A 25,280-nucleotide genomic window follows, 5' to 3' on the forward strand; every position below is an offset into this window, starting at 1 on the left:
TGTAAACAGGAAATTTATAAAAATGACCACATTATTGATATTCATGTCAACACCGATGTGTTGACTACTTTGCTGGTGATACTCTCGGGGACGAAACGTCCACCAGCAGTGGCATCGACCCAGTGGTGTAAATAGTTATCAAATTAAGGTACCAGGGCTAAACCTCTCACGTGTATGACAGTCGCATCTAGTTCCATTATATTGACAGCGAGGTGTGAACAAAACAAAAACATATTAAAATAAAATTGATAAAAATGAAAAAAGTTCTAAGTTGGTTCTAAGAGTTCTACGTTGGTCATTTGTAAGACATAATTTTTCAATTGTTTTCTGTAAACATTGTTCATAAAAATCAAAGAAAAAGACATACAGATAGATAATTGTACACAAGACACAACATAGAAAACAAAAGACTAAGCAACACGAATCCCAAATAACTGGGGATGCCGAATCTCAGGTGCTCCGGAAGGGTAAGCAGATCCTGCTCCTAATGTGGAACCCGTCGTGTTGCTCATGTTATTACAAACCCGGTAAATAGTCTAATTCGCTAGGTCACATTCGTGAAAAGGGCAGGGGGTTGTAGTTACGACATAATGAACATATCCGATATCATCTGTGAAACCCTTATTCCATAATGGCCAACCAACTCGTGATGACGTCTGTAAAATTTATCAAATCAATTGGAAGATATATACCCGTATGCAGGCACTGCTGTAATGTTGCTACATATATATAGATATGGAATGTATACAATTGTGAATCTGGAATCATCTCTACTTAAGTTTTGTTTCAACTGATCCTCATTGTAAATTTCTAGATGTAAGTCAAGATATGAGGCAGACTTAACTATCTGTTGTATCCTTTATCTCTAGTTCGATGGGATAGATGCATTCATCTTAGCAAGGAGGTTATATTATAATATAACCTCCTTGATCATAGTCACCAGATTTAGAATTATTTAATGAGAGAACATCATCTATTTAGCGGAAAGTAAAGTTATAGGATATTGATTACTTCTTATCTTTCTTGATCTTTCTTCCTAAGAAGTTCCCGTATGAAGTCGGCCTCATAATAATAAATAAAGGAACAAGTCGGCACGAAGAGGGGTATTATTGGTTCCCATTGGAATTATAATGAAGGTAAAATGAGGTAAAATATTTAAAGAAATAAATTTTAATATTTCATATAAAACTAAGTGAATCTTCTTTGTAATTGTAGAAAATAACTAATTCTTGTATAAAGCTTTTCGTATAAAAAGATATAATTAGAAAGTCTATAATGTTATGTAACTTTTAATATATATAAAAATGTGAAATTAGGTTTGACAGCTTAAACTCTTAGAAGTATTTCCTTTAGCAAATATGTCTAATTCTTTTCTAATGTTCACTTAGAATTCTATCTAACAAAATAATCCGATTTCCGTAATGGTCGTAAAAACAAAGTATTAAGTAATTAAAAATAGTAACCCCAATTTATGCAAAAATGCAAATTAGATAGAAAGATATCTAACCAATAGATGTCCTTATAAAAATAAGTATTCTAAAAGTCATTTTGATTGGTGAATAAAACAAGTCCAACCAGCACGTGTTCTTGGGGTTTAAAATAGGAAACCCTAAGGAATCAAACATTAATTTACTCGTATGGTTGGACTCGAAATAAACATATATTGACATCTTTGTTTTATTCACCAGGTTCGTAAACTCACAAATTTTGTTTAATGAAAAACATAACGTAACCTTAATAATCGTTTAATGTAATAATTTTATGACAGAAATCCTAAGTATTATTAAAGTTACCATAAATATAATGATAAGCTATTTTAATTAATCAATAAAATATTTTGATAAATGTTAATTCAAGTACATTTTAAGAACCAAACTCTCTTATTTCATATTGATGTATTTGATTAATTTACTCCTATGGTTGGACTCGAAATAAACATATATTGACATCTTTGTTTTATTCACCAGGAAGCCTCGAAAGAACGTGAACGATAGTTCCCCAAGTCGTCGTACTTAAAATATTGAAAAGAAACATGTAAAACAGAAACCAACAACAACTTAAACCCTTCAACGGGAAAGGGGAAGCAACCGCCTTAGTCTGCGCTTTCCCCCTCTTTCCCGCACAACAGAATGCCAACGGTCTAATGAAAACACATCCTCCAAACGTAAGACAAATATGTTGTCAATCAAGAAATCAAGCATCCTGATAATGTCAGTTGCAGAGAATTTTTTGTTTGAATCAGAGTGATTCTTTATAAAATAGGTTGTATCCCCTCCCTAAGACAAGATACTTGTATCTACGTTAGACATTCTTTTTTATGAAACAAATCAATACCAATAAAATGGGGAATGTGTCAAAGAGACAACAACCCGACCATAGAAAAAAACAACAGCAGAAGGTCACCAACAGGTCTTCAATGTAGCGAGAAATTCCCGCACCCGGAGGGTGCAAAAATGCGGCGGGGTTAAACATGTTTATGAGATCTCAACCCTCCCCCTATACCTCTAGCTAATGTAGAAAAGTAAACGCATAACAATACGCACATTTAAAATTCAGTTCAAGAGAAGTCCGAGTCTGATGTCAGAAGATGTAACCAAAGAAAATAAACAAAATGTAATAATACATAAATAACAACAGACTACTACCAGTTAACTGAATGCCAGCTTCAGCCTTCAATTAAACTGATTGAAAGATTATGATTTCATCATATGAATATCAGGCACAATCCTTCCAGTTAGGGATTTAGTATCATACCATCATAACATATAGGAGAAGAACATAACCCGTGTCATGCCATCAACTGATTTTTGAATAAATGTGTTTAGTTCCGATGCAAAGACCCTATAAGTGAATCAAAATTAACGCCAAAATATGCAATCTTTAAAGACCTGACAACAGTATCGTAATTATATCCCTTCTTAATAAGTCTATTTGAAGGTTTTTGTTAGTTTCTGAGGTGAATACTGACATTTTTGTGCTTTATAAAGAATATTTCCATAAAAAAATGGGTGTGAAATACCTGAACTCTTTCAATATTTCTTTTAGTTTGGAATGGGGAATACTTGTGTAAAGTGTAGAAAAGTCAAATGTTTTAATACTATTGCAAGATGAAAGAGTCTTAGATTGTATGTACTCTAAAAGATTTTTTTGAGTATCCATGCACATCTAATTCACGCCACCTCTATGAAAGGCATTTTTGATTGCTGATAAAACAAATGTTAATAATTTAGAATGATACAAAATGATAATATAAACGTCTAGGAAAGTAAACTATAGAAAAGGTTTTTTTTTTGTTATTCAGGACCCATGTGTTCAGTTTGCTCCTACGATACTGTTCGAAATTTATGAGGACGAAGATTTAGGACACATTAATGAGACAGGCCTGTCTAAGTATAAGATAAAATAAGAATTTTATTAATCTAATAAGAACGCATAAAGGGCCTCATTTTACAACACTATTATGACAATATGATTGGAAAAAGCAAAACAGAAAAATAATACCATACTATAACGATATGGACAGGATCAGAGCCTGACACAACATGTGTCTTATATAACTATCATCTTAAATCTTATAACAATACAAAATTATTTCATATATTTTGTTTACATCTGGATCTTATTTATAAACCTTTAATAATGTAATTTCCTAGGCACATGAGAGTTGGTAAATGTTCATTTGTGAACAGCCAGAAATATTTCTTATCCTTAGGTAGTTCTTTAAAATTAGTACAAAAAGTGTTAACTTTATCAGATAATAAATTCCTCTGTTCGTTATATAAAGGACAATTTACTGTAAAATGGGTCTCATCTTCAAGAGTTTGATCCATGTGATAAGCAGTGATGCCATAGACGTTGAGTTCTCTATATGTATTTTTTTACTATATCTATCTTTCTCAATTCTAAGCGGATCATCAGCACTTATTCTCATTTTACATATAGCTCTTCTTATATTAAAATCGTTAATTGATAAATAAGTCTCCTTTACAAAGTCAGTATTGAGGTTGAAATAATTTTCTAATTTACTATTACCTTGTGATAAGGTTTCAGATCTTTTGACCAACCAAAATGTTTTAAAATTGTTACAAAGTTTACATTTTACAAATTTAATTAATTTATTGATCTTTGTATTTAAATTTTGTATATCAAGTGATTGAAGTACATATTTCATATATGAATACCAACAATTAATGTTTTCTGCACATTATGAGTGAAGTCTGCATACTCAACTTCAATACACTGATAGTTCCAACGTATTCGGTATTCAAAAGCTTGCAGCTGATATACTCCTACTCAGACTTCGTTAAACGTCACCTGATTCTGAGCAGAAAGTTGATGAACCAGGTATGTCAACGAACGTCTCGTCCTTTTTTCTAAAATAGTTCATTGGAAAGGAGTAAGGGAGCTACCATTTGATTTTTATGGGGGGGGGGGGGGGGGGGGGGGGGCTAGGATGAAAAATTGTGTCCTGCCTTTTTTTTTATTTGTAATCTCTGTCCTGCCTTTTTATTTTTCAGTCTATTCTGCCTTTTTTTTCCTTAGCTTATCCTGACTTTTTTTTGCCAAGTTACTCATCCTGCCTTTTTTTTTTTTTAACTCAAAATCCTGTCCTGCCTTTTTTTCAAATTTCATCCTAGCCCCCCCATAAAAATCAAATGGTAGCTCCTTGTTGATAATTTTTCTGTTTCAAATTCACAATTAATACACATTCAGTCCTGTCAATCTAGCATAAATTTGACCCTAACCTTGAAGAAATTGCAACAGAAGATTTTCAATCTGAAATTAAAACTGCTGATTTTGAGTTTTCCTCAAGTTAGATTTTATGGGACTTTTTTCTGTGTATATTTAATGCCATAGATAAGAACTAAAACATTTCTTCTTGCAATTAGGTTCAAACTTAGATTGAATGGACTAATAATTGTCTTTCACGTATAGATTCAGGGTACTGGCGTTTTTTATCATCTTAATACCGTGTAGTAATCTTTTATTTGTTTATTTATGAATTTAACTTACCTTAACTTTTACTGTTGTCAGTTTTCGGTGAAATCCATTTGACTTGACTCTTTACTTATACATCCTCTTATTGTGCAATCCTGTTATGGTATATTTTTATATTATTTTCTTTCATTTTTACTTATGTGCTTTGTCTGTATACATTTTTGTGTTACTTTGGTACATATGATGTGGTTCTGTACTTATACATCCCCTCATTATGTTATTGTGCTATGGAAAATTTGGTCTTTCATTGTTGATCATGTGCTTTTGTCTATATTATACGTTTCTTTGTTACACATTAGTTTGCCAATGTAAGTGACTAAGATTATAACACAATGTTGACTGGTATACTGCTATTTTTTTTAATTTTTTTTGTATCTATTATGTCTGTTATGTTTAAACATCATTGTCAATATAATGAATGTCATACAAAAGAGAGGTTTAGCTAGTTATAAAACCAGGTTCAATCCAGCATTTTATACATAAGAATTACCTGTACCAAGTCAGGAATATGACAATTGTTATCCATTTGTTTGATGTGTTTGAGCTATTGATATTGTCATTTGACTATGGACTTTTCCTTTGTTCGGTTTTTTTTCCCCCATAATTTAATTTTTAGGGAGTTGGCACTTCTCATTAAGATAAGAGAAGACTGTGTCTGATAACAGGAATGCCCCCACTCAAGCTTTGCAATTGCCCAAGTTAAAAGGGTCATAACTCTAGATCAGTAAATGAGTCATAACCCAAACCCTTTGCTAGTTGGTTTTTAGCATTGTGTATGAATTTCATTAGTTTTTGGTGCAAAAAACTGAAGTTAAAGGGAAATAAAACTGCAATATTACAAATTGAAGTTAAAAAGGGGCATAACTCTAAAACATTCAGTGTCTCACTGCCCAAATTCGAAATCAATCTACTAGTTCTGGTTTGAAGCATTGTATATGATTTCATAGAATTTGCATGATGCAGACTTAGGTTAAAAGAGTGCAGAAACAAAAATGGACAATCAAGGGTTACCCTTAATGCCCATATTGTCCAATCTTAGCTAGCCAAGAGAAAGCGGGAATGGATCGTAACCATTGCGAAGATGATATTGCCCACGGCTGGTTCATATAAGAGATCTTAAATATGAATAATAAGAAATGTGTGGTATATATGAATGACCACAACCTAACAAAACAAAAAGCATAACACAAGTAGGTTTTAAAAGTGTTTTATAATATAAACTATTACAAGCCTTTCAAAATACAAAGTTAAGTATTCAAGGCATGCATCTCATACATACATAGTCTTCAACAATCTCAACAAAAAATAAAAAAATCTTTCTTCATTAAAAACAGCTTATCTTTTGGTCTATGATCAATATGAAAATCATGAATTGATTAAAAGGAGTAATTCCTCCTATTGTTAAGTTACTTATTATTGGGGTGAAAAATAAGATGGGATGTGTATTTGTATATGGATCCAAGAGAGCATCTTACATTTTGAATTGTTTGAAACAAAATTTCTTTTGATCGCATTAATGATCTTAAACCACAATAGAAATATTTGCATACATTAATTTCAGAATATACAGTTATAGTTATAATTATCGTCCTTCCCTCCGCCTATATCACCCTGCTCTGTTGCTCCGTAATTTTTGTATCAAGACTTCAAAACGAGACCAGACATTATCAGCAACGTCACAATGTGAGAGGAGAAGTTATAAGCGACGTCACAATGCCAGAGGAGACGTTATTTACGCTTGCTTTTGTCAAGCGTAAAATTGTCTTAGGGAGAAAGAAACGACCAGTAATAGAACGATAAAAAGATAATCAGGTTTTCTTTGTATAGATATTGTAAAATATCAGCCGCTCGACACAATGTGAAACTTTTTAGCACGTTCCCTACACTCACTCGCCAAAAAGGTTCACATTGTGGCTCGCGGCTGATATTTTACGATATCAATGTGTGGAAAACCCGATAATCTATACATATTGGACAAATTAACATGCACTACCGTAAAGCCTTACTATTTGACATAATGCCCATAATTCACTGTACTGTTGAATAGCACAAGTAACTTTTGAAAATGTATAACCTTGTAGTATTTACTTTGACTGTGTTCATGTTTTTACAACAGTTTCAATGACTGGACTTTGTTATTGTGGAACTTAAAAATAACAACTTGCCATTAAATATTAATAATACCAAATGTAATTTCAAAATTCGAAAAAAAAACTCAATTCTTCGAAAAATCAATCCCTAGGTTATAATTGTTTTCAAATATCGCAGAAATTAGGTCCACTAGAAAATTTGCAGAACTTCATTCAGGGAATAACATTTTATGATGTCAAATAATTATGTCAACTCCAAAGATTGACTTTTAAGAAAGTCATGTGTGTGAATTTACTTGATTTTCAAGGAGGCTCTATAAAAATTGCAATCATAGGAGAAAATGTCCTTTAAATTATAAATGAATGTCAAAGCTGTTGATATTTGTGTCTTCCAAAATTTCAAAAGTCTTTCTGAGTTTTATAACACATCTTTGGCATAAGAAAGACATTTATAATACCCAATTTAAGTATCTGCTATTATTTCTCAAAATAACTAAATTTCCAGAATACAATAGGAAATACAAGAGAGTTATTTACCCTGATAAAAAGTTATTACAATGACAAAGTTAAAACTAAAAAGCTTTTTTTTTTCTAATCCAATGGCTTTAAAGGGAAACAATCTAAATTATCTCCCCTGTTATACTTTCATAACCATTTTTTTTACCTTCCACGGACTTTCTGTCCATAATTATTATCCAATATTTTTTGTTTGTAAATACACTGAATTAAATCTTATATAATTTTCTCAGAAAAAAAACCACTTGAATGTTATTCATCTATAACAAGTTTTTACTTGGTTTACAATTTGATAGACCATGTGTCAGTAAATCCTTTCTAACATATATACCCCTCTCAAATTCACTTTGATACATTCATGCACCATACACAAAAATGCAATCCTGTTTTTCAAAGGGAGATGAAATTAAAAGAAAACACTAAAACATGTTTTGGGTTGAGAATTATTCGTATTAAAGAAGTCGTTTTTCTAGTGGTTCTTAGTGTGTAAACCTTGTCCCAAACTAATATAAACAATACAAATAAGTACAGTTTATGAGCTATCGATCAAGTTTACACATTAAATTTAAGTCTTAGATAAAATAGGTTTTATACTGTCATAATGAATATCATGCTATGAAAATGGAAATATTATGTCTTTACTTATCCTCTACCTAGATGAGGAGAAAATGCTTCTGTTTATAAAACTAATGTGAACAATCTAAGATAAATACAAATGTATCAGATCTAATGTAGCTTTCTATATTATTATTGTCTTTCTTGATAGAACACCAACTCTAATTAGCCAATTCAAAACATTCTTATCAATATTTAATATTGTCAAATATAAAGCTAATAATAGAATTTAGTCCTCTAAAAAAGAGATTTACTACTTCTTTTAAAGGATCATATTTTAACTAAATTCTCATGGATCATGCACTTTTACTGTACAATGTATTATATTTTCCCTTCTTGGATTTTAATTTTAAATTCTGGACATTCTGAATATAACATTTATGTATATTTGGGAAACTGATCTGTGACTACCAAGTAAAATCAAGCAGGCATCATATTTAAGTGTGGTCCCATTTTTATTCACGTTAATAAACTGGTTCATGCCTGGTCTCTTATATAATAACAGTATGAAATTGCAACAGACAGGAGAGAAAATTAGTAGTAAATTCTGAAATCTGATTTATCCAGATTCCACAATTGAATGAAAATTTTGTTTCAAAATCTTATTTTTTTTACTTAAAAGGTAAGCCTTCTTCTTTATACTTGGGTATTTTTTAGACAATTGCAGAAAACATTCTGCAGTGGTGAATGCAAGTGGATTCCAAAAAATACAATATTACAATAACTTAAATAATATTTTGTCTCTCTGTGGTCCAAAAACTTTACATCAATGGTTTGTCTATAGTGAATGGAATTTGAACATGTGACTACTGCACACATATTTATAAAACTCAAAGTGGTTAAACTGGGCATCGCCAATATCACCAACTAAAATTTATATTCTATCTTGCAATAGATGTCTGACAACATTTCTGGTTCAGAAAAAAAATCATACAGAATTTAAAAGTTTGATACATGAATCAACTACATGAATCAAGAGCTTTATAAGTACAGAAAGTCAAAATAAAAAAATAAATATATATTGTTCATCAATTTATGGCTCTGTTTTCTAAATCAAATAAACTATCATACATGGATGGACCCTAGGCTAACTGCTCAATAAACAAATAAAATAAATCTAAGTTAGGAAGGCTTATCAAATGACTTATGCTTATGATGAACAATGAAATCTAACATAACTTTATCGATAATTAAACTTACATGAAAGAACTTACTCAAAATTAAGAAAAAAAAGTATGATGCATATCCAGTAAGAGAATAGGGGGCTATATCCAAGTGTTTTGAAACAGGCAACAAAATTTAAGATGCTTTTGATTTTTCATACAAAAAAAGTTTCTATGCTGGCTACAATTCTTTTAGACCAGTGCAGCCCCTGCATGAAATGACATGCCCAGTAAAAAACACACCTTCACAAAATTTTATCAAACTGCTGAGAAAAATGACATGTAAGCACTTTTGGATGGCCACAGATGAAATATAAAGATAGTATATTATATATATCTAAACCATTAATTGCTAGTTATATATATTTGAAGTGCATGGGAACATGACCAAATCGGACTACAACAAAGGGAATATACTTAACAATTATATTTAGATTTAGAAATATAACTTTTCCGTAAATAAATATTTTCAACTGAAAGCTCTTTTAGGGCTTTGAACATAATTCTGTAACCCATAATAGGCAATTCTTAATATAAACATAAAACATTGTTAATTATACTCATAGCAAATATGCCCTTTGACGCATAAGCATCCATTCTCACACAAAGCTCATTTACAATACACACTCATACACTTATACACACAAACAATAGGTGACAAATAATCAGCTGTAACAAGGTAGCACAAGATCACAGTTAAATCACATCAAGAAGGGACATAACCCATGTATCACAGTCAGATAGATTGTCTCCCCTCTTAGCACTTATTCCATTGGTTTGTGGAGAAACATTGCACATTTTGTAGGGTTCGACTCAGGGTCCACAGGAGGCATCTTCTCTGTGTTAAAACTGCATTTGGTAAACTTCTGAAAATAAATATTGAAATCATTAGAAAATTTTGTTTTAATCCATAAACAATGTACAATAGCTTGCTTTTCATAATAATAAAATATGCACTACTTTTCCAGAAAAACTATACATGGTTAGGCTTAAATTAAAATATTGTTTGTTTGCCCTTTACCGACCGACCCTATCAATTCGTTCCGCCTGAAAATCTTTTATTTGTATTTACCAGCAAGATTTTATTTTATTTTATTTTTTCGTTCCTACCAAAAATCTTATATTTGTATTTCCAGCTCAAAACTTTTTTACCGGAATCCTCGGGTTTTATCTTTACCTATAAGGTCCAGTCCGTTTGGTATCACCTGAGCGTTTGACATGAACACTTGCATTTGAAGTTTCAAAGCATTTGTTTGAAATCGATGTTGAACGCTTTCTGAAATCATGATATGAAGTACGTTACTCTGTACCTTTAAACTTAAAGAGCAGGGTTCATTTACAAAAAAATTCGTTTGATACAAAAGTATTTACGTGTGTACAAACTAATTTGTAAACGGACGTTGTATTCTATGTAGGGATGGCCTTTTGTGATCCGCATATCAGAATGATTATGTTAACGATGCCGCTAAATTATTTATATCTGACATGAACCAAGTGACAAAACCCTGTAAAGTGGAGAATATCTGGCAGTAAAATCGCCAAGTTTTCCATACAGATCATTCATGTCATTTATAAATGTGATGCAAAATACGTGACAATTGAGTTTTAAGTCTTATAGCATTTTTATTGGAAAAAAAGGCACACACGAAATTTGTAACACTCTAGGGACTTTTTCTACTAGTAATTTATGTCTGCCCGGACATTATCTTACCAGTACAAAGTTATCTCTTATATATTTTTTTTTCAAAACTAATAGTCCCAGCGGAAAACTTATTTGCAAAACCAAACGGACAAAAAAATGACATTATGCAGATTTTGTTATCTATAAAATAAAATATTTTACCTACCTGCCTACCCATGACAAATAATATACCGAGCCAAGTTATTTTTTTTGGGAAAAAAATAAAATATTTTAACTACCTACCTACCCTGTTTCAAAACATAGGGTCGGAAAAGGGCAAACAAACAATATTTTAATTTAGGCCTTATAAAAACTTCTTAAATTTAATAACGAAATACTTTTTAATAATTACTGTAGATTCCTCATTTCTTGGTTTCGTACTCATTTTCATCTATTTCATGGGTAAAGCTGAGCCATGAATTAAGAATTTCATACCGTTTGTTAAGTTTCATTCAAATTCCAAGGTGGACTGTTAATTTTTATTTTTAAAAACTAATGTGATGGAATTAAAATATATATACAAACTTTAAGATTATGATTTCCTCCTCAAGGGTAAGACATACTATATTTATCCTGATCAGCTTTGAAGGGGGATGATGACGATGGATAGCTATTCAACATCCAGCGTTCAATAAATGCATATTCAGGATGCAAACATGTTAATGAGAAATGAATACTTATCCTGCTTTAAACTAGAATGACACACTGAGCAAGATTTTTAACATACTAGTTCATAATTTGAAAGTTGAAGAACAAGTCCATCAGGACTTAGGGCTATTCCAGCAAAAGAAGTAGGGGGGGGGGGGGGGTTTGGAAGGCACATTATATTAATACATGGGTGATGGGTATCACAGCAACTTTTCACACTATAATGCACTATCATTCTTAATTACAATTGTCTGGGTGGTGGGTGCTGACAAAAAATTCCTTCCACCCCCACCCCCCCATACATTTTTTTCTGGAATAGCCCTTAAATAAAATCTGATTTACAATTAAACAACAGTACCTCCAACTTGTGGACTAACAACTGTGTGCTGCATTGTATTCTGAAGAAAAAAAAATATATATACATGTAGCTATCTAGTCTTTAATGAACATAAATATGTATTGATTAATGTAATATATATATTTAACATGTTTAAAAGGGTAGAGAAGCTTTTTTAACCAAATTAAAAATAATTTGCAACTTTATTTCATGGCAATTGTTGGCAATTCAATGTTAAAATTCATTAAACAATAGTTATAATGGTTATAATAAATATTTGAATGTGATGCATGCATCTTTTAAAGCATGTACAACACATGTTTTAAATGTTTTTAATCCTTACATTAATATTTTTATTTATATAATTATATAATTTATATTAATGAAAGGTCAGTTTTCAGGCTCTGTCACATGTAATGTTGCATGATCAGTAATTAACATCTAACAATTTGTAAAGATGTAATTTGATAACTTTTTGTCGTTTTAATTCAAAGGGCCACTAAAAAGGCCTTAAACATGTTATAAATGTACCTTCTCCTTTATTTATTCCAGAACCTATTGTGCACATCTAACTCAGTATTTATATTCATGTACGACAGTGCAAATGTATAAATGTTCTTTACATGTATACATGTAGGGCCACGGTTTTTTAATTTGTTGGTTTACGGATTTTCCCCATGAAAAAGTCGGGTCGGTCGGTCGGGAAAAAAAAAAGAAAAAAAATCATCTTTGAAGACAAAAAAATATGCAAAATCAATATATATTTCACCTTTCTAGCAATATGTTTGTTATGCTATTTTATCATCATTTCTAAAATTTTAGTTCGATGAAATATTATTGCTCAGCTGTTATAAACTACGCATGACATTGTCTAGTAATTTACAGTAAAAAAAAGGGGATGTACGGACAAAGACGAAATTAAATCATCATTTCAGAAACAAGAAAAATAGATTCGCGTAGCTCTTAATCAATTCCAGAAAACTTGGTAAATAATGATCTTCAAGCACGAAAACTGATAAAGAAAAAATGCATAAACGTCGTACGAAAATAAGTTTCAACACACGTGTCAAAAACCTAATAGAATCGTCCACTGGAAAAACGATATCGGGTTAATCTGTTGTCTTGCATTCCCGTTTTTTTATCCAAATGAACGACATTTTTTTTATTACCTATAAAAACAAGAAAATTCCTAATGATTTGTTAATATTCAGTTCTTTAATTTGATGCCTTCACCCTGTCCACATTTGGACAAGTCTATTTCTATGAGATGATGCATCTTACGGACTGATGACAAATACGGTAAACGAACTTATTGTGTAATTGGTTTTAAACACAAGTTTCGTTCCGCAAAATTATTTGCGCAATCAACATTTCAAGGTCAGTTATAATTGATTTGTCTATATTTAGAAACGTAAACTGGACGGGTTTTTTTTCACACCAGAAAGTGTTGTCAATTTTGTTAATGATTAATGCATTTCATTTCAGGAAAAAAAATATTTTAATTATTTTTCAGGGATAATGCATTTGTTAAGGTCGGCGGGAATAAAAAAGCGTGAAAAGTGAATTTTATTCTTATTCTGGAAATCAGCAAAATCGGCTCGGCGGATCCGTAAACCAATAAATTAAAAAATCCTGGCCTAGTAAACAATGTTTCTGCAATGATATTGAATGGAAATTAGTGTGTGGTACCTACCGCATACCCTTGTGGACACGTCCAACCAGGTCGAGCCCATGTATAAACTAATCCTTCTTGACAAGCAGTCACTATACATTCTTCCCGAAATATAAGTTCAGTTAATCTTTCTGATGCTATTCGTTTACACACTAAAGGTTCTAAGATGGGTGATTCCTCTAATCGAGGACAAGCTGATGTGCCTAACAGTTTAATTGAATCGTCTACAGGTTTTACATGGTTAGATCTTAATATACTGTTTTTGTCTACACTTCGACTTGCTAAACTAAAATTTCTTTTATGTTCCTTCCTTTCTTGGCTTTCTTTTCTATCTGCTAAAGTTAATGTTGCAAATTTTGTACTTAAACTAGATGTATGATTAGTCACAGGATGGGCATTCCCATCTAAACTAAGGTCACTTGCTACTGAATTGGATTTTTGGGACTGCGGTAAACTATTACATCTAGGTAATGTATGTGAAGCGTTTGGTGTGACCAGAATACTTGTCCGTGAGCGTCCATATGGTTGTTTGATAATGTCTTCTGTAATATCCCATAAACATAGCATTGTATCTTGTCCCACTGACCCAAATCGATATGTAGTGATATTCGATGATGATGATGTTGACGGACATTCTAATGAATTTCTATTGGATTGTAGGCTACCATTTACAACATTTTCATGATTACCAGACCCAGTCTTTTTGTCTGAAGAGTCACTCTCTTCTTCACTAAACACTGATGTATAAGGGTCAAATGCAACGACCCCTATCCATGATCGATGTCCTTGACCTCTACAAACAACTCGTTTTTCAATAAAAGACCAAACTGTTACTAAATCGTCTTCACCTCCTACTACAATGTATTTACTATCGGGTGACCAGCACACACATAATAAACCACCAAAGTAACTTTTCATTGATCCTACTAATTCCATGGAATTGTAATTAAAAACACGCAGGTAGCCATCTTGTCCCACGACAGCCAGATACTGAGCACAGGGGGAGAATGCAAATTCATTAATTGGTCCATGCCCGACCATCCATCTGTACAATGGATTTCTGGTACTTTTTGTTTTACACGTGAACACTGAGAAACTGTCTCCTTGTTTAAACGGTTGATAATGAGGAGGGGTGGGGCCACACGGCAGTTCTTCATTATAAATATACATCTGGCCACTAGAATGTGATACTATGAATTGATTGGTTGATCCAGGGATCCATTTTATACATGTGACTTTGGTTTTGTCTATTAATCTCTGAAGAAAAAAAAAATTTATATCTTAGACACTAAATGCAATTTAAAAGCATATTCTTGATGAAACATATTAATGCTATATGATAATGAACCCAATTGTACCAACATGATTAGTCTGATTTTTAATGTCTTAGTTCACTTTTAGTAACAAGAATACAGGCCTAGGTATGTTATAATTATGTCAATGAATTTGATAACATGGACATGATGCCATTGATGGAAGTAAAACTCCTTTTACATTATGTCCCCTTTTACATTACACCTGTCCCCTTTTCCCTAATGTGACCTACAAAACTAGCTTTATTACCGGGTTTGTTTTAACATGAGCAACATGACAGGTGTCACTTGTTTAGTTTAAACATATTTTATTGTTCAAAATGACAAATGGATTAGACACAGGTTTTACAACTTAGTAATGTCTTCTCCAAGGTGTCACTTGTGGAGTAGGATCTCTTTACCCGTCAGGAGCACCCTAGATCGCCTCCAGTTTTTGTTGGTGTTCCTTTTGATCAGTCTTTAGTTTTCTATGTTATGTTATATTTTGTGTACTATTGTTAGCTGTTGGTCTTTTTCTTTTTTGGCATTGTCAGTTAAATGTATGAGTTTGAATGTCCCTGTGGTATAGTTTGCCTCTCTTATACAGGAAGGTTTAGTTTTACCTAATAAAAGCTACATAAACCTGGAGTAAATTAAGGTGGTACCCAACACTTTCACTAAAATTAATTTGGCTCGTTTAATTTTCATAAAATTTTTTAAAATTATTTACTTTGACCCTTTAACAAAAATTCAAAAAATTCAAAAATTTTGAACCAATCGTCTTGTCAGAAAAATTACACTGGTTATATAGTAGTTTGACAAACACCAATTTTGATCATTGAGAAGCTTAATATTCCTTTTCCAACACAACGTAATTAAACCACGTTTAGCTAACTTTACAGAGTTATCTCCCTGTAGTGTTAGGTACCACCTTAAGTAAGGAATCTAATGATCCTGATGATATAAGAGACAAAAATTCCTTGTTTTGAACATGAACTGCACTCTTCACTTTGACTGTCTCAGCAAGTGGCAGTAATTCCTAAACTAGGTCTCAGCTTGATACATTATAAATATATTCAACAATGGCCAATCTTCAACATTTATATTGAAAGACTAGAATATAGTTCATGATTTAGATATATTGTTTTTTTATATTGTATTGCTGATCTTTTTTCTTCTTTTTCAGTTTCTCTCCGTCTTTAAGAGTTTTTGCCTAAATTACATAACTAGGTCAGGGGTCGAATTTAAGCTTTTTTGTGTACTGGCCAGCTGGACCAGTGGACTGAAAACTCTACTGGTCCGGCTCCAAATCTACTGGTCCTGCAAAAATGACATTAATTTGACAAACACTAATATAAATAACAGATGTTTAATTTTATTTTTAGTGCTTTCCTTTACACAAGTTAAACAAAGGAATAGTCTTTATTCTGATTTTGATAAAGGCTTTGGTAATCTCAATAATTTTCTTTATCAAAATCAGGATCAAGGACAGAAAAAATATCCAACATTGTCTTCCACGTCATCGCAATCCTCACGACGACCATAGGGTGCCTGACTATAGGTCGTCTGGAGCGCTGTCCAGAAATATTCGATCTACTATATAATGCAACCATTCACGATCTTTTTCCCATGATTTTTGGTAATTGCGTTTCCTTTTGTCACTTTCGTATACTTTATTTCGATCTTCCTTTTGATTTTCAGTTATCTTAACTTTTTGTCCGGCGGTTTAACTCCTTCCAAAAATTTCCACATTTTATATTGTTGTGAAGGACGCTGTAATACCCCCATCCCCCATCCCCATCAAAGGGTACATGTACATTTGTACATCAGGGCAAATAACTAAGAAGTGGACTGACAATGCAATTATCAGCACTTTTGACCTACATGTATTATATGTACAATGTATATATGCAGATCTTGTCTAGCTAAGTACTATATATAACATGGTTCTTACAATTAACATATATTTAAACAAACGAATCCGAAGGATGAGTTTATTTAAATATGTTAATGAGTAAGACACAGGGTATATAAAATTTGTAATATAAATAAAATGATTGACAGCTTCAAGACCTTGAACTAATATTGTAAATTGATCACGTTACAGTTTTATCCAATGAAATGGAAGCTCGTGCAAGTCACTTTTGCGCCTCGGTATGATCTTCTGTGTGTTTCATGTAATAGAATCCCCAAATTTGAAGAAAGTCAAGAAAATGTCGGATTTTCCCGATTTTTTAGTTTTGCGCCCCGTGTATGATCGTAGAGGCAGGTAATTTCATAAGGTCATCAGAAAGTAAATAAAAATGTCGGATTCCAGGGACAAGGATTAAATTATTATTCTAATGGCGGTAAGATTATTGTTTTTTGTTGAGTTTCAAGGTATCATAAAATTAATCATAACTTACAGGTTGTTCATCTAATTGAAAAATGCATATTTATACATGTATAGTTTTCGTACAAACTGCTTTTCTTCCGTTATTTCATTATTTTGATTTTTAGATTATTTATTAAAACACAATTTTAATGATAAAACACTGTATTTAAACAGTGTCGGATCAAGGGACCGCAGATAGTGTACACCCCCCTAATTGATCGCAAATAAAAAATTATGTTTTTCACAGATTTTTGTTCCCGATATTTATTTCTTTTCTACATGTACATGTATAGTTACCCCCTATTTGAATCGTAATTTCATTGAATTTTAGCAAAGGAAACGATAGTATTACATTTTTTTTTTTTCACAAGTGAAAGAAGAAACATTTAATATTTTTTCCAAAATTAAGGGAACTCGTAACAATTCTATATAGTTTGAAAAAAGTTTCTTGAGATGGGGTACACATGATTTATTGCTTTTTGTTATAAAATGAAAACAAATGAAGATCTTGACCTTTTAGTACATTTTTCAGTTTCCTGAAAATTTCAAAGGCGGACACCTTTCAAAAAAAGGTGGAGCTTCAGCCATGGAAATCATGAAAATGAATATGTTGTACCATAGCTAAGCTCCGCCTTCTTTCCTTTGGATTCTAGTTGAGTTGCATATTTAATTAGCAAAGTATGGTACATCAATTTGCATATAATATACCATGGTTTTCCCTCACCACACTTTTTAAGCAAATTATTTCATTAAAACATCAAAGTCTTATTATTTTATTTATAAAAACAAAAAATTAGGTAAAAATCATAATCAACAGATTATTGTACAGTAACTCCTACCCATTTTAGATTTAAAGATTAAAGGCAGAAATGAAATCGTATTAAATTGTCTAAAAGAATTGTATGATATATAAATATATACATATATATATATATATGCTTTATAAGTTTTTTAATACAAATTGCATTGTGTAGGAATTTTGAATGAACTGCAAAAGGTGGATAGAAACACTTATAATCAAGTCGTAGTAAAAGCAAGGAGGTACAAAACATGGGGCATAATATGTATCCCTCCCTTCCCCCCTCTTTCAGAGTAGACATTTAAATACTTAATAATACAAACTTCTTCATTGTAAAGTTTTCCCAGCTCTTTCTTTATAGGATCAATAAGCTGTAGCTGTCCTGCAGTAAAGCCTACTAACAATCTAACACTCTCACTGGATATAATCATTCTATTAAAATCATGACATGTAGGAAATGTCCCTTTGTATAATCTCTTGTCTATAGGTTTTGTCAAATCTGCAGCCTGAAGAATAAATACAAAATCTTATATGTTTGTTCATATTTTTCACGATTCGACTGCATAGCAATACACAATATTTTTTTCCAATTACAACTGGATGAGTTTGACCTAAATTTGTCCTTAAAAGATTTTTTAGGTGTATGTTGATCATGTTGATGTTTTATGAGTTTTAGGTGTATATATACATTGTATGTTGAACTCTTGATCATGCTGATACAATACAATACAGAGTTTTTTATTGTCAATTATGACAATTATGTTAATGAGTATTTTTGGGGTAACTGTTTTATTGATGACTGACATTTTCCTACCCCTCATTTTTTACTTAATAATATATGATATTCCTTAACAAACATGGCTACACTTTGATCTTTAATTGTTTACTTTTTACAAATTGTGACTTGGATGGAGAATTGTCTGATTGGCACTCTTACCACATCTTCTTACTTCTACATAGTAGAATTTTGGGAATGTCTTTCAGGTGTAAAAAATACAATGTAGAAGCATAAGACTGTTTTCTTTGTTTATCATGTTCTTCGCCTCATGTACCCAATACCAAGGTTGTTATTTTCCTTGTTTACAATGAACATGATGCATGTTAAATGTTCAGTGTAAAAAAGTTTCATGCAATAAAAGTAATATTTTTTATCAAAAATAATTGTATGTTCTACGACTTTTTATAGAAAATAATAATAATAATTTGACTCCTAAAACATTGAATATCGGCAGCTATTAATTAAAACCATATTCACATCCATTAACAAATTAAATGCAAATTCTGCAAAAAAATAAATATGAACATTTATATGAACCCTGCATTCTTCTATACCAATACAGGTTTACTGTGTGTTGTCAAATGTTTCCTGCTGGCATTCAAAGCACTACAGGAAAACATTTATTTCCTTCTATGGCAGACAAACCTGAAATTGGTCTATTCATCATAGACATAATAAAACATGACAATGCATCCTCTGCAATGATATTTGTTTGAATGCAAATTTGGGTTAATAAATTAATCATTAGTATTTCAAAAGAAAAAAATGTCAGTAAAAGCCATAATATTCAAACCTCAACGGACTTCAATTTTAAATACCGGTTTCATCATAAATTTTATGTGTATTTATTCCAAGTCTGGTGCAAAATTTACAATACCTGGAGTGGTGTTTTGTGATTGTGAAGTACATATATATTTTATGCAAGTTGTTTTTATATTCTGTAACATAACTTTGCAAAATATACCTTTTTTACGCCCTTATAAACATAAAAATACAATTCCCTGCCAACGTTGAAACATATCCTATCTGGCGACGGAGAACCATCGTTTACATTAATGAATGACACTCTGGATGGAGTGTTAGTTTGACCATTATAGGGAACTCGGGTAGGTTTTGAATATTCTGACAATGGCATCAATTTGTACGTCCCTTCCCGGGTTACAAAGTGAGTTTTAATGTCATCTTTTCCTCCGCCCTCACTTTGGGACGCCATATTGAAATTGAGTTTTCGACAGGTGCCCGGATAAGATAAGTACGCATGCGTCATGTAAACTTCCGTGAAATAGGTAAACAATAACACGTGTGTTTGTTTACATGTTCACTTGATAACTAAACAAGCTTATTTTCAGATGACCGGTCAAATTCATTCACAAATTATCAACTTTTCTTACCATATCTTTAGCAGATAATATGAGGCAGGCATTACCTGTAAATGGGGAAGAAGTCTGTATGAATTATTTTTTTGTAACTTTTAAAAATATTTAGTCTTTAGTCTTTAGTAAGTGTCCCAAATGACACTGTAAACACTTGTGTACGTTTCCTCTTTTGTAGTTTCTTCACATATGTAATGTTCACTCATGTACTTAATTGAAATTGTGGCTGCTGCTTAAAAAATTTTGACTTAATTTTGATATAGATTTATAGTGTTTTTTGCTGTATAGTGTTTTTGAATCTACCAGACTCCGTTAAATAATTTTCCAGATGGCACAATATCTCATTTCGATTGTCTCTATTAATGTCTTCTTCATCGATTCCTAATAAGGTGTCTAAATCCATGTGTATATTTCCTGTAATAAAGTAAATAGATGTTCTCATTCTCTCTCTAGCCTCCTCATAGTTAGAACAATGTAAAAGATAGTGTTCTACAGTTTCTGGCTCTCCACAGGAACAGTTTTTGTCTGATGATGGTATAATTTTGGATTTATAATCATTTAGATCACAATAACCTGTTCTCAAACTAGTAGTAATTGAAAACGACCATTTGGATGGTAAATCTTTTGGTATTTTCTGACAGACATTTTGATGATAATTGTAATAATTTCTGCCACGTTGACTTGATTCCCATTGGTTCTGCCATTTTCTTAAAACACTTTCTCTTGCTGCACGTTTTATATCCTGCCTGGTTACTTCTGATGGTTCTTCTATTTTTTCAGCTTCTTTAGCTCCTTTTTTGGCCAGTGAATCAGCAATGTCATTTCCTTGGATATCAGCATGACCAGGTGTCCATTCAAAATTTAATGGAATTCCATTCATCATTAATACTTTCATGTTTTTCTTAATTTCTCTTATGACTTTGATGTAATTCTCTGATTTCCAGTTTAAAGTTAAAATTCCGATTGAGGTCTGACTATCTGAAAAAAGTGTAATTGAGTCTGTGTTTTGTCTGTTTTCTGATATTAAAAAGTGGTCAACAACAAGTTTAATGGCGATCAGTTCTCCGAGTAGTATTGATCCTTTCTTGGATACAGCTTTACTAATTTCAATTTGTGGTTGATTATTTGATGGAAAGATGACAGCACCTGCTCCTACAGGGCCAGGACTACCAAGACAGGACCCATCAGTAAATGCTATACATGAATTTGCAGGAAGATGACTTAATTTTTCCATTATAATGAGTTTTCCAACATTTTTTTGGTCTGTTGATCTTGATTTGGAATTTCCAAGGTTTTTCCAATAATCTGGAGGAGATTTATATCTTCGTATCCCATTAAACTCAAATTCTGCTTCTATACCATTTACATCAACACCTGTACATACCTTCATGTCTTCTGCCTGAAGAATCATTTTTCCCACTGGAGATACATATTTTTCAGGGATGTCAATTGTTTTCCAGTCATCCAGGATTTGTTTTATTGGAATGGAGATATCATACGAATTAATTTTTGCAAGTGTACGAGTTGCAATTTCTTCTCTACGCAGATGTATTGGTAGGATTCCAGAAACTACTTCCAAAGTCTCTACACTTGATGTTGGAGTAACATTAAGGCATATAGCTAATCCCTTTCGTTGAATTTTGTTCAGTTTGTCTGTTATATTGGTTTCACAGGTCTGCCAAACACTACTTGCATATTCTAAGGTGGAAAGGACAATACTTTGGTAAATTTGAAGTAGAATTTTTGTAGAAATTTTTGCAACTCCTTTGATCATTCTAAGTAGGCTAATTGCTTTATGTGCCTTTTGTTCCACATTTTCGATGTGTTTGAGAAATGATAGTTTTTCATCTAACGTGACTCCTAATATTTTTGGATTACAGTTATATTTTAACAATTTACCTTCTAGTTGTAAATTCATTTTCTTTATTGGACCATTCCTTGAAAAAATACAATATTCTGTTTTCTCAATACTCAAATTAATTCTCCATTTTTTGGTCCAATCCTGGATTATGTTAAGATCCTTTTGTACCTGTTTCTCCATGTCATTCAAGTTCTTTCCATTTATCCATACAGTACCATCATCAGCAAATTTACACTTTTTACATGATAGGTTAGCAAAAATGTCTTTGATAAAGATATTAAAAAGAAGTGGAGCTATAACTGATCCTTGTGGGAGACCTATTTTGGTTTCAAACCAGCTTCCTTTATGGTTGTTAATCACACACCTTGCTTGTCTTTCCTTTAAAAAATTGTTAATCCAATTCCAGATGTTACCTTTAACACCGTTATCATAAAGTTTTGTGAGAAGTCCTTCCCTCCAAACACTGTTAAAAATAAGAAACGGAAATATCGTAACGTTTCCGATTTTGGTTCTGTTGTTAGGGATTTTAGTTGTGACGTTATTCAAATTATGACGTCATATGCAATATAGACAAAGAAACGCTATCATCAGGTAACGTTTTTTCATATCAAATAATTATTAAAAATGAAATTGGTATTGCACGTTCCTTCCTATTTTATACTAGACTGATAAATATATATTTTACTCAAAGTTTCATACAAACGAGACCGGGAAAAGGAAGTACATTGTACATTTCTGCGCAGGTCCGGGATTTCAAAACATGACATAAAAAAATATTGAACGATTTTGAGTTCATTAGTACAATGAAAAATTCGGGAAATTTTCCCGATTTTTTTTTTTATTATTGAATTTTCTACTGTTATTGGGGACTTCGTCCCCATATAAATCCTTCGTATGAAATCTTGACTGAATGTTATATTATGAGCTCAGCTAAATATTTTAAAATCTCTTTAAGAACTTTTTAGTATATATAATTTATGTATCAATGCTTATTAAGGGGGCTCCTGGGTATAAATAATTTTTTTTTTCTAATATAGGATTTCGCTATATTTTTTCATGAATGAACTTTATCATATACTTAAAAGAAAAATGAAATAAAAAAATGGGGTCACCGTTCATTTAAGCTAAAATCTGCCTCTGGAAGAAGCATACATTTTTGTTAATGTCCTTTTTTTCTGTTGAACTAATAGGAGAAAAAGAGGAAATATCGAAATAAAAAAATAACCTAATATAAGAAATCGCTTAAATTTTACAATTATTTAGTTTATGTACAGCTTATTTGAAAACAATAATAAAAAATATAGGTCACCGATGAGTTAAAAAAGATATTTCAAATTTAAGGCCAAAAAATGGCATTTTTGCAGCAAAGGGAGATAATTTGGAGCTTTTTCAATTTTTAAAGTCATCTGGGGCCAAACCAAATCATTTTTTTGGGTTGTTTTTTGTACCATATCATAAAGTAACAACTAATAGTGTAATAAATAAAATTTGTAATGAAAAAATAGAGGTTTAATTTTTTGCTAAAATTTTTGTACCCACGAGCCACCTTAAAGGGACATTAGCTGTCAAATCCATAACCACCGATTTGACTCACAAATTTTAATATTTGATTTATAGCATACTAAGACGTATGTATGCAAATAAAGGACAAAATAAAAAAATTATCAAAGCATGGATAGAGAGATACCTATATTTTACTAGACTGATAAATATATTTCTGCGCAGGTCCGGGATTTCAAAACATGACATAAAAAAAATTGAACGATTTTGAGTTCATTAGTACAATGAAAAATTCGGGAAATTTTCCCGAATTTTTTTTTATTGAATTTTCTAACGTATATTAATGATTGTTTTTTTATTGAGAACATCTGTATAACTTGTATTTCTTTTAATATGCAACCTAATTTTTTGTTTGTGTTCTTTTTTTTTAATTGTTTATGAACATTAATAATGTGTTAATGAATACCACTGTCACGCTAATATAATTATAATCAAATTAACTATTGTCAGTTTATTGTCCTAATTTTGTATGCCATAACCATTTTAACTCGAATAATTCCGCCCCTCTATCCACTACTTTTCTCGAGGATGGAGTGATCGAAGTGATCATAATATAACGACTGGATTATTCGGGTTATAACCATTTAATGTAAATAACATATATTTAAACTAATTATGAAACCATACTAGTCAATAAATTTAACCAATTACTAGTACCATGGAAGTATTATATTGTCAATATAATACTTCCATGCTAGTACAGATTAGTAGTTCCTTTCACTTTCCTTTGCTAAGAGAAATTTAAACAACTGATCAGATATTACTTTTATCCATTTTATAATTTTACTGAATGCTTAGTGTACATACAAGTTCCTGTTTTTAACTAATTTTTAGTTTTATCCTATTCTAACTCTGTTACTATTATTTTAAATTTTAACCAGTAGATAGAATTTTAAATAACGCTATTTTAGAAATAAACAAAATTTTTAAATGCGGTGACCCTGCAGATAGGGTGGACTTCCTGAAGAAGAAGAAGTTTGTGCTAATAAATATTGTCTATATCTATAATACTAAAATTTGTCAGCCGTCATCACGTAAAAACGACGAATCAAAGAATTCAACTTTATATATAACTAATACAGTACAAAGATGTAGATTAAAAATTACACCACTCCAGGCCCTTTTGTTTTCCACGTAATTAATATTGCCAATAATTAAGAAGTTCCGGTTCGAGTCCGATACCGATACCAATAGTATATTCACCTGTTACCGATTACCTTATCTGTACGTTCCGCATCTGACAGGCGCACCACCAAACGGTGTATTCAGGATTAATATGCTATCAGGGCCGTAACTAGGGTTCTAATTCAGAGGAGGCAGGGGTTCGGGGGCCGCCGACTGAAAAAAACAAATTTTTTTCTCTCAGTAAAATGCCTTAAAATCACCCTTTTTCCTTTGATTTCCTTACTTTAAGGATTGCTTGAACCTGGAAGCAAATTTTATGCAAAAACAAGCTGAGATTGCTGAGAGTGTTGTTCTGGGTGAGCCAAAGCTCCGTCTTTAAGGCCGTACTTTGACCTATA

At 31.7% G+C, this 25,280-nt stretch overlaps 2 protein-coding genes across 2 annotated transcripts; both read right to left on the reverse strand.

Annotated features, from left to right (window-relative positions):
• Nucleotides 1-6,189: 6,189 nt before the first annotated feature.
• On the reverse strand, nt 6,190-20,213 carry LOC139515619 (WD repeat-containing protein 20-like). The gene is made up of 5 exons (XM_071305243.1): nt 19,928-20,213; nt 18,509-18,691; nt 13,742-14,977; nt 12,070-12,109; nt 6,190-10,248 (listed from the first exon to the last, which is right to left on the reverse strand). Exons 1-5 carry the CDS (start codon nt 20,174-20,176, stop codon nt 10,226-10,228), a joined length of 1,731 nt encoding a protein of 576 aa, XP_071161344.1. The 5' UTR covers nt 20,177-20,213; the 3' UTR covers nt 6,190-10,225.
• Nucleotides 20,214-20,601: 388 nt separating this feature from the next.
• LOC139514169 (uncharacterized) lies at nt 20,602-22,377 on the reverse strand. The gene has a single exon (XM_071302957.1). It carries the CDS (start codon nt 22,375-22,377, stop codon nt 20,602-20,604), a length of 1,776 nt encoding a protein of 591 aa, XP_071159058.1.
• Nucleotides 22,378-25,280: the final 2,903 nt, after the last annotated feature.

This window comes from Mytilus edulis, chromosome 3, assembly GCF_963676685.1.
Source record: "Mytilus edulis chromosome 3, xbMytEdul2.2, whole genome shotgun sequence".
Classification (NCBI taxonomy): domain Eukaryota; kingdom Metazoa; phylum Mollusca; class Bivalvia; order Mytilida; family Mytilidae; genus Mytilus; species Mytilus edulis.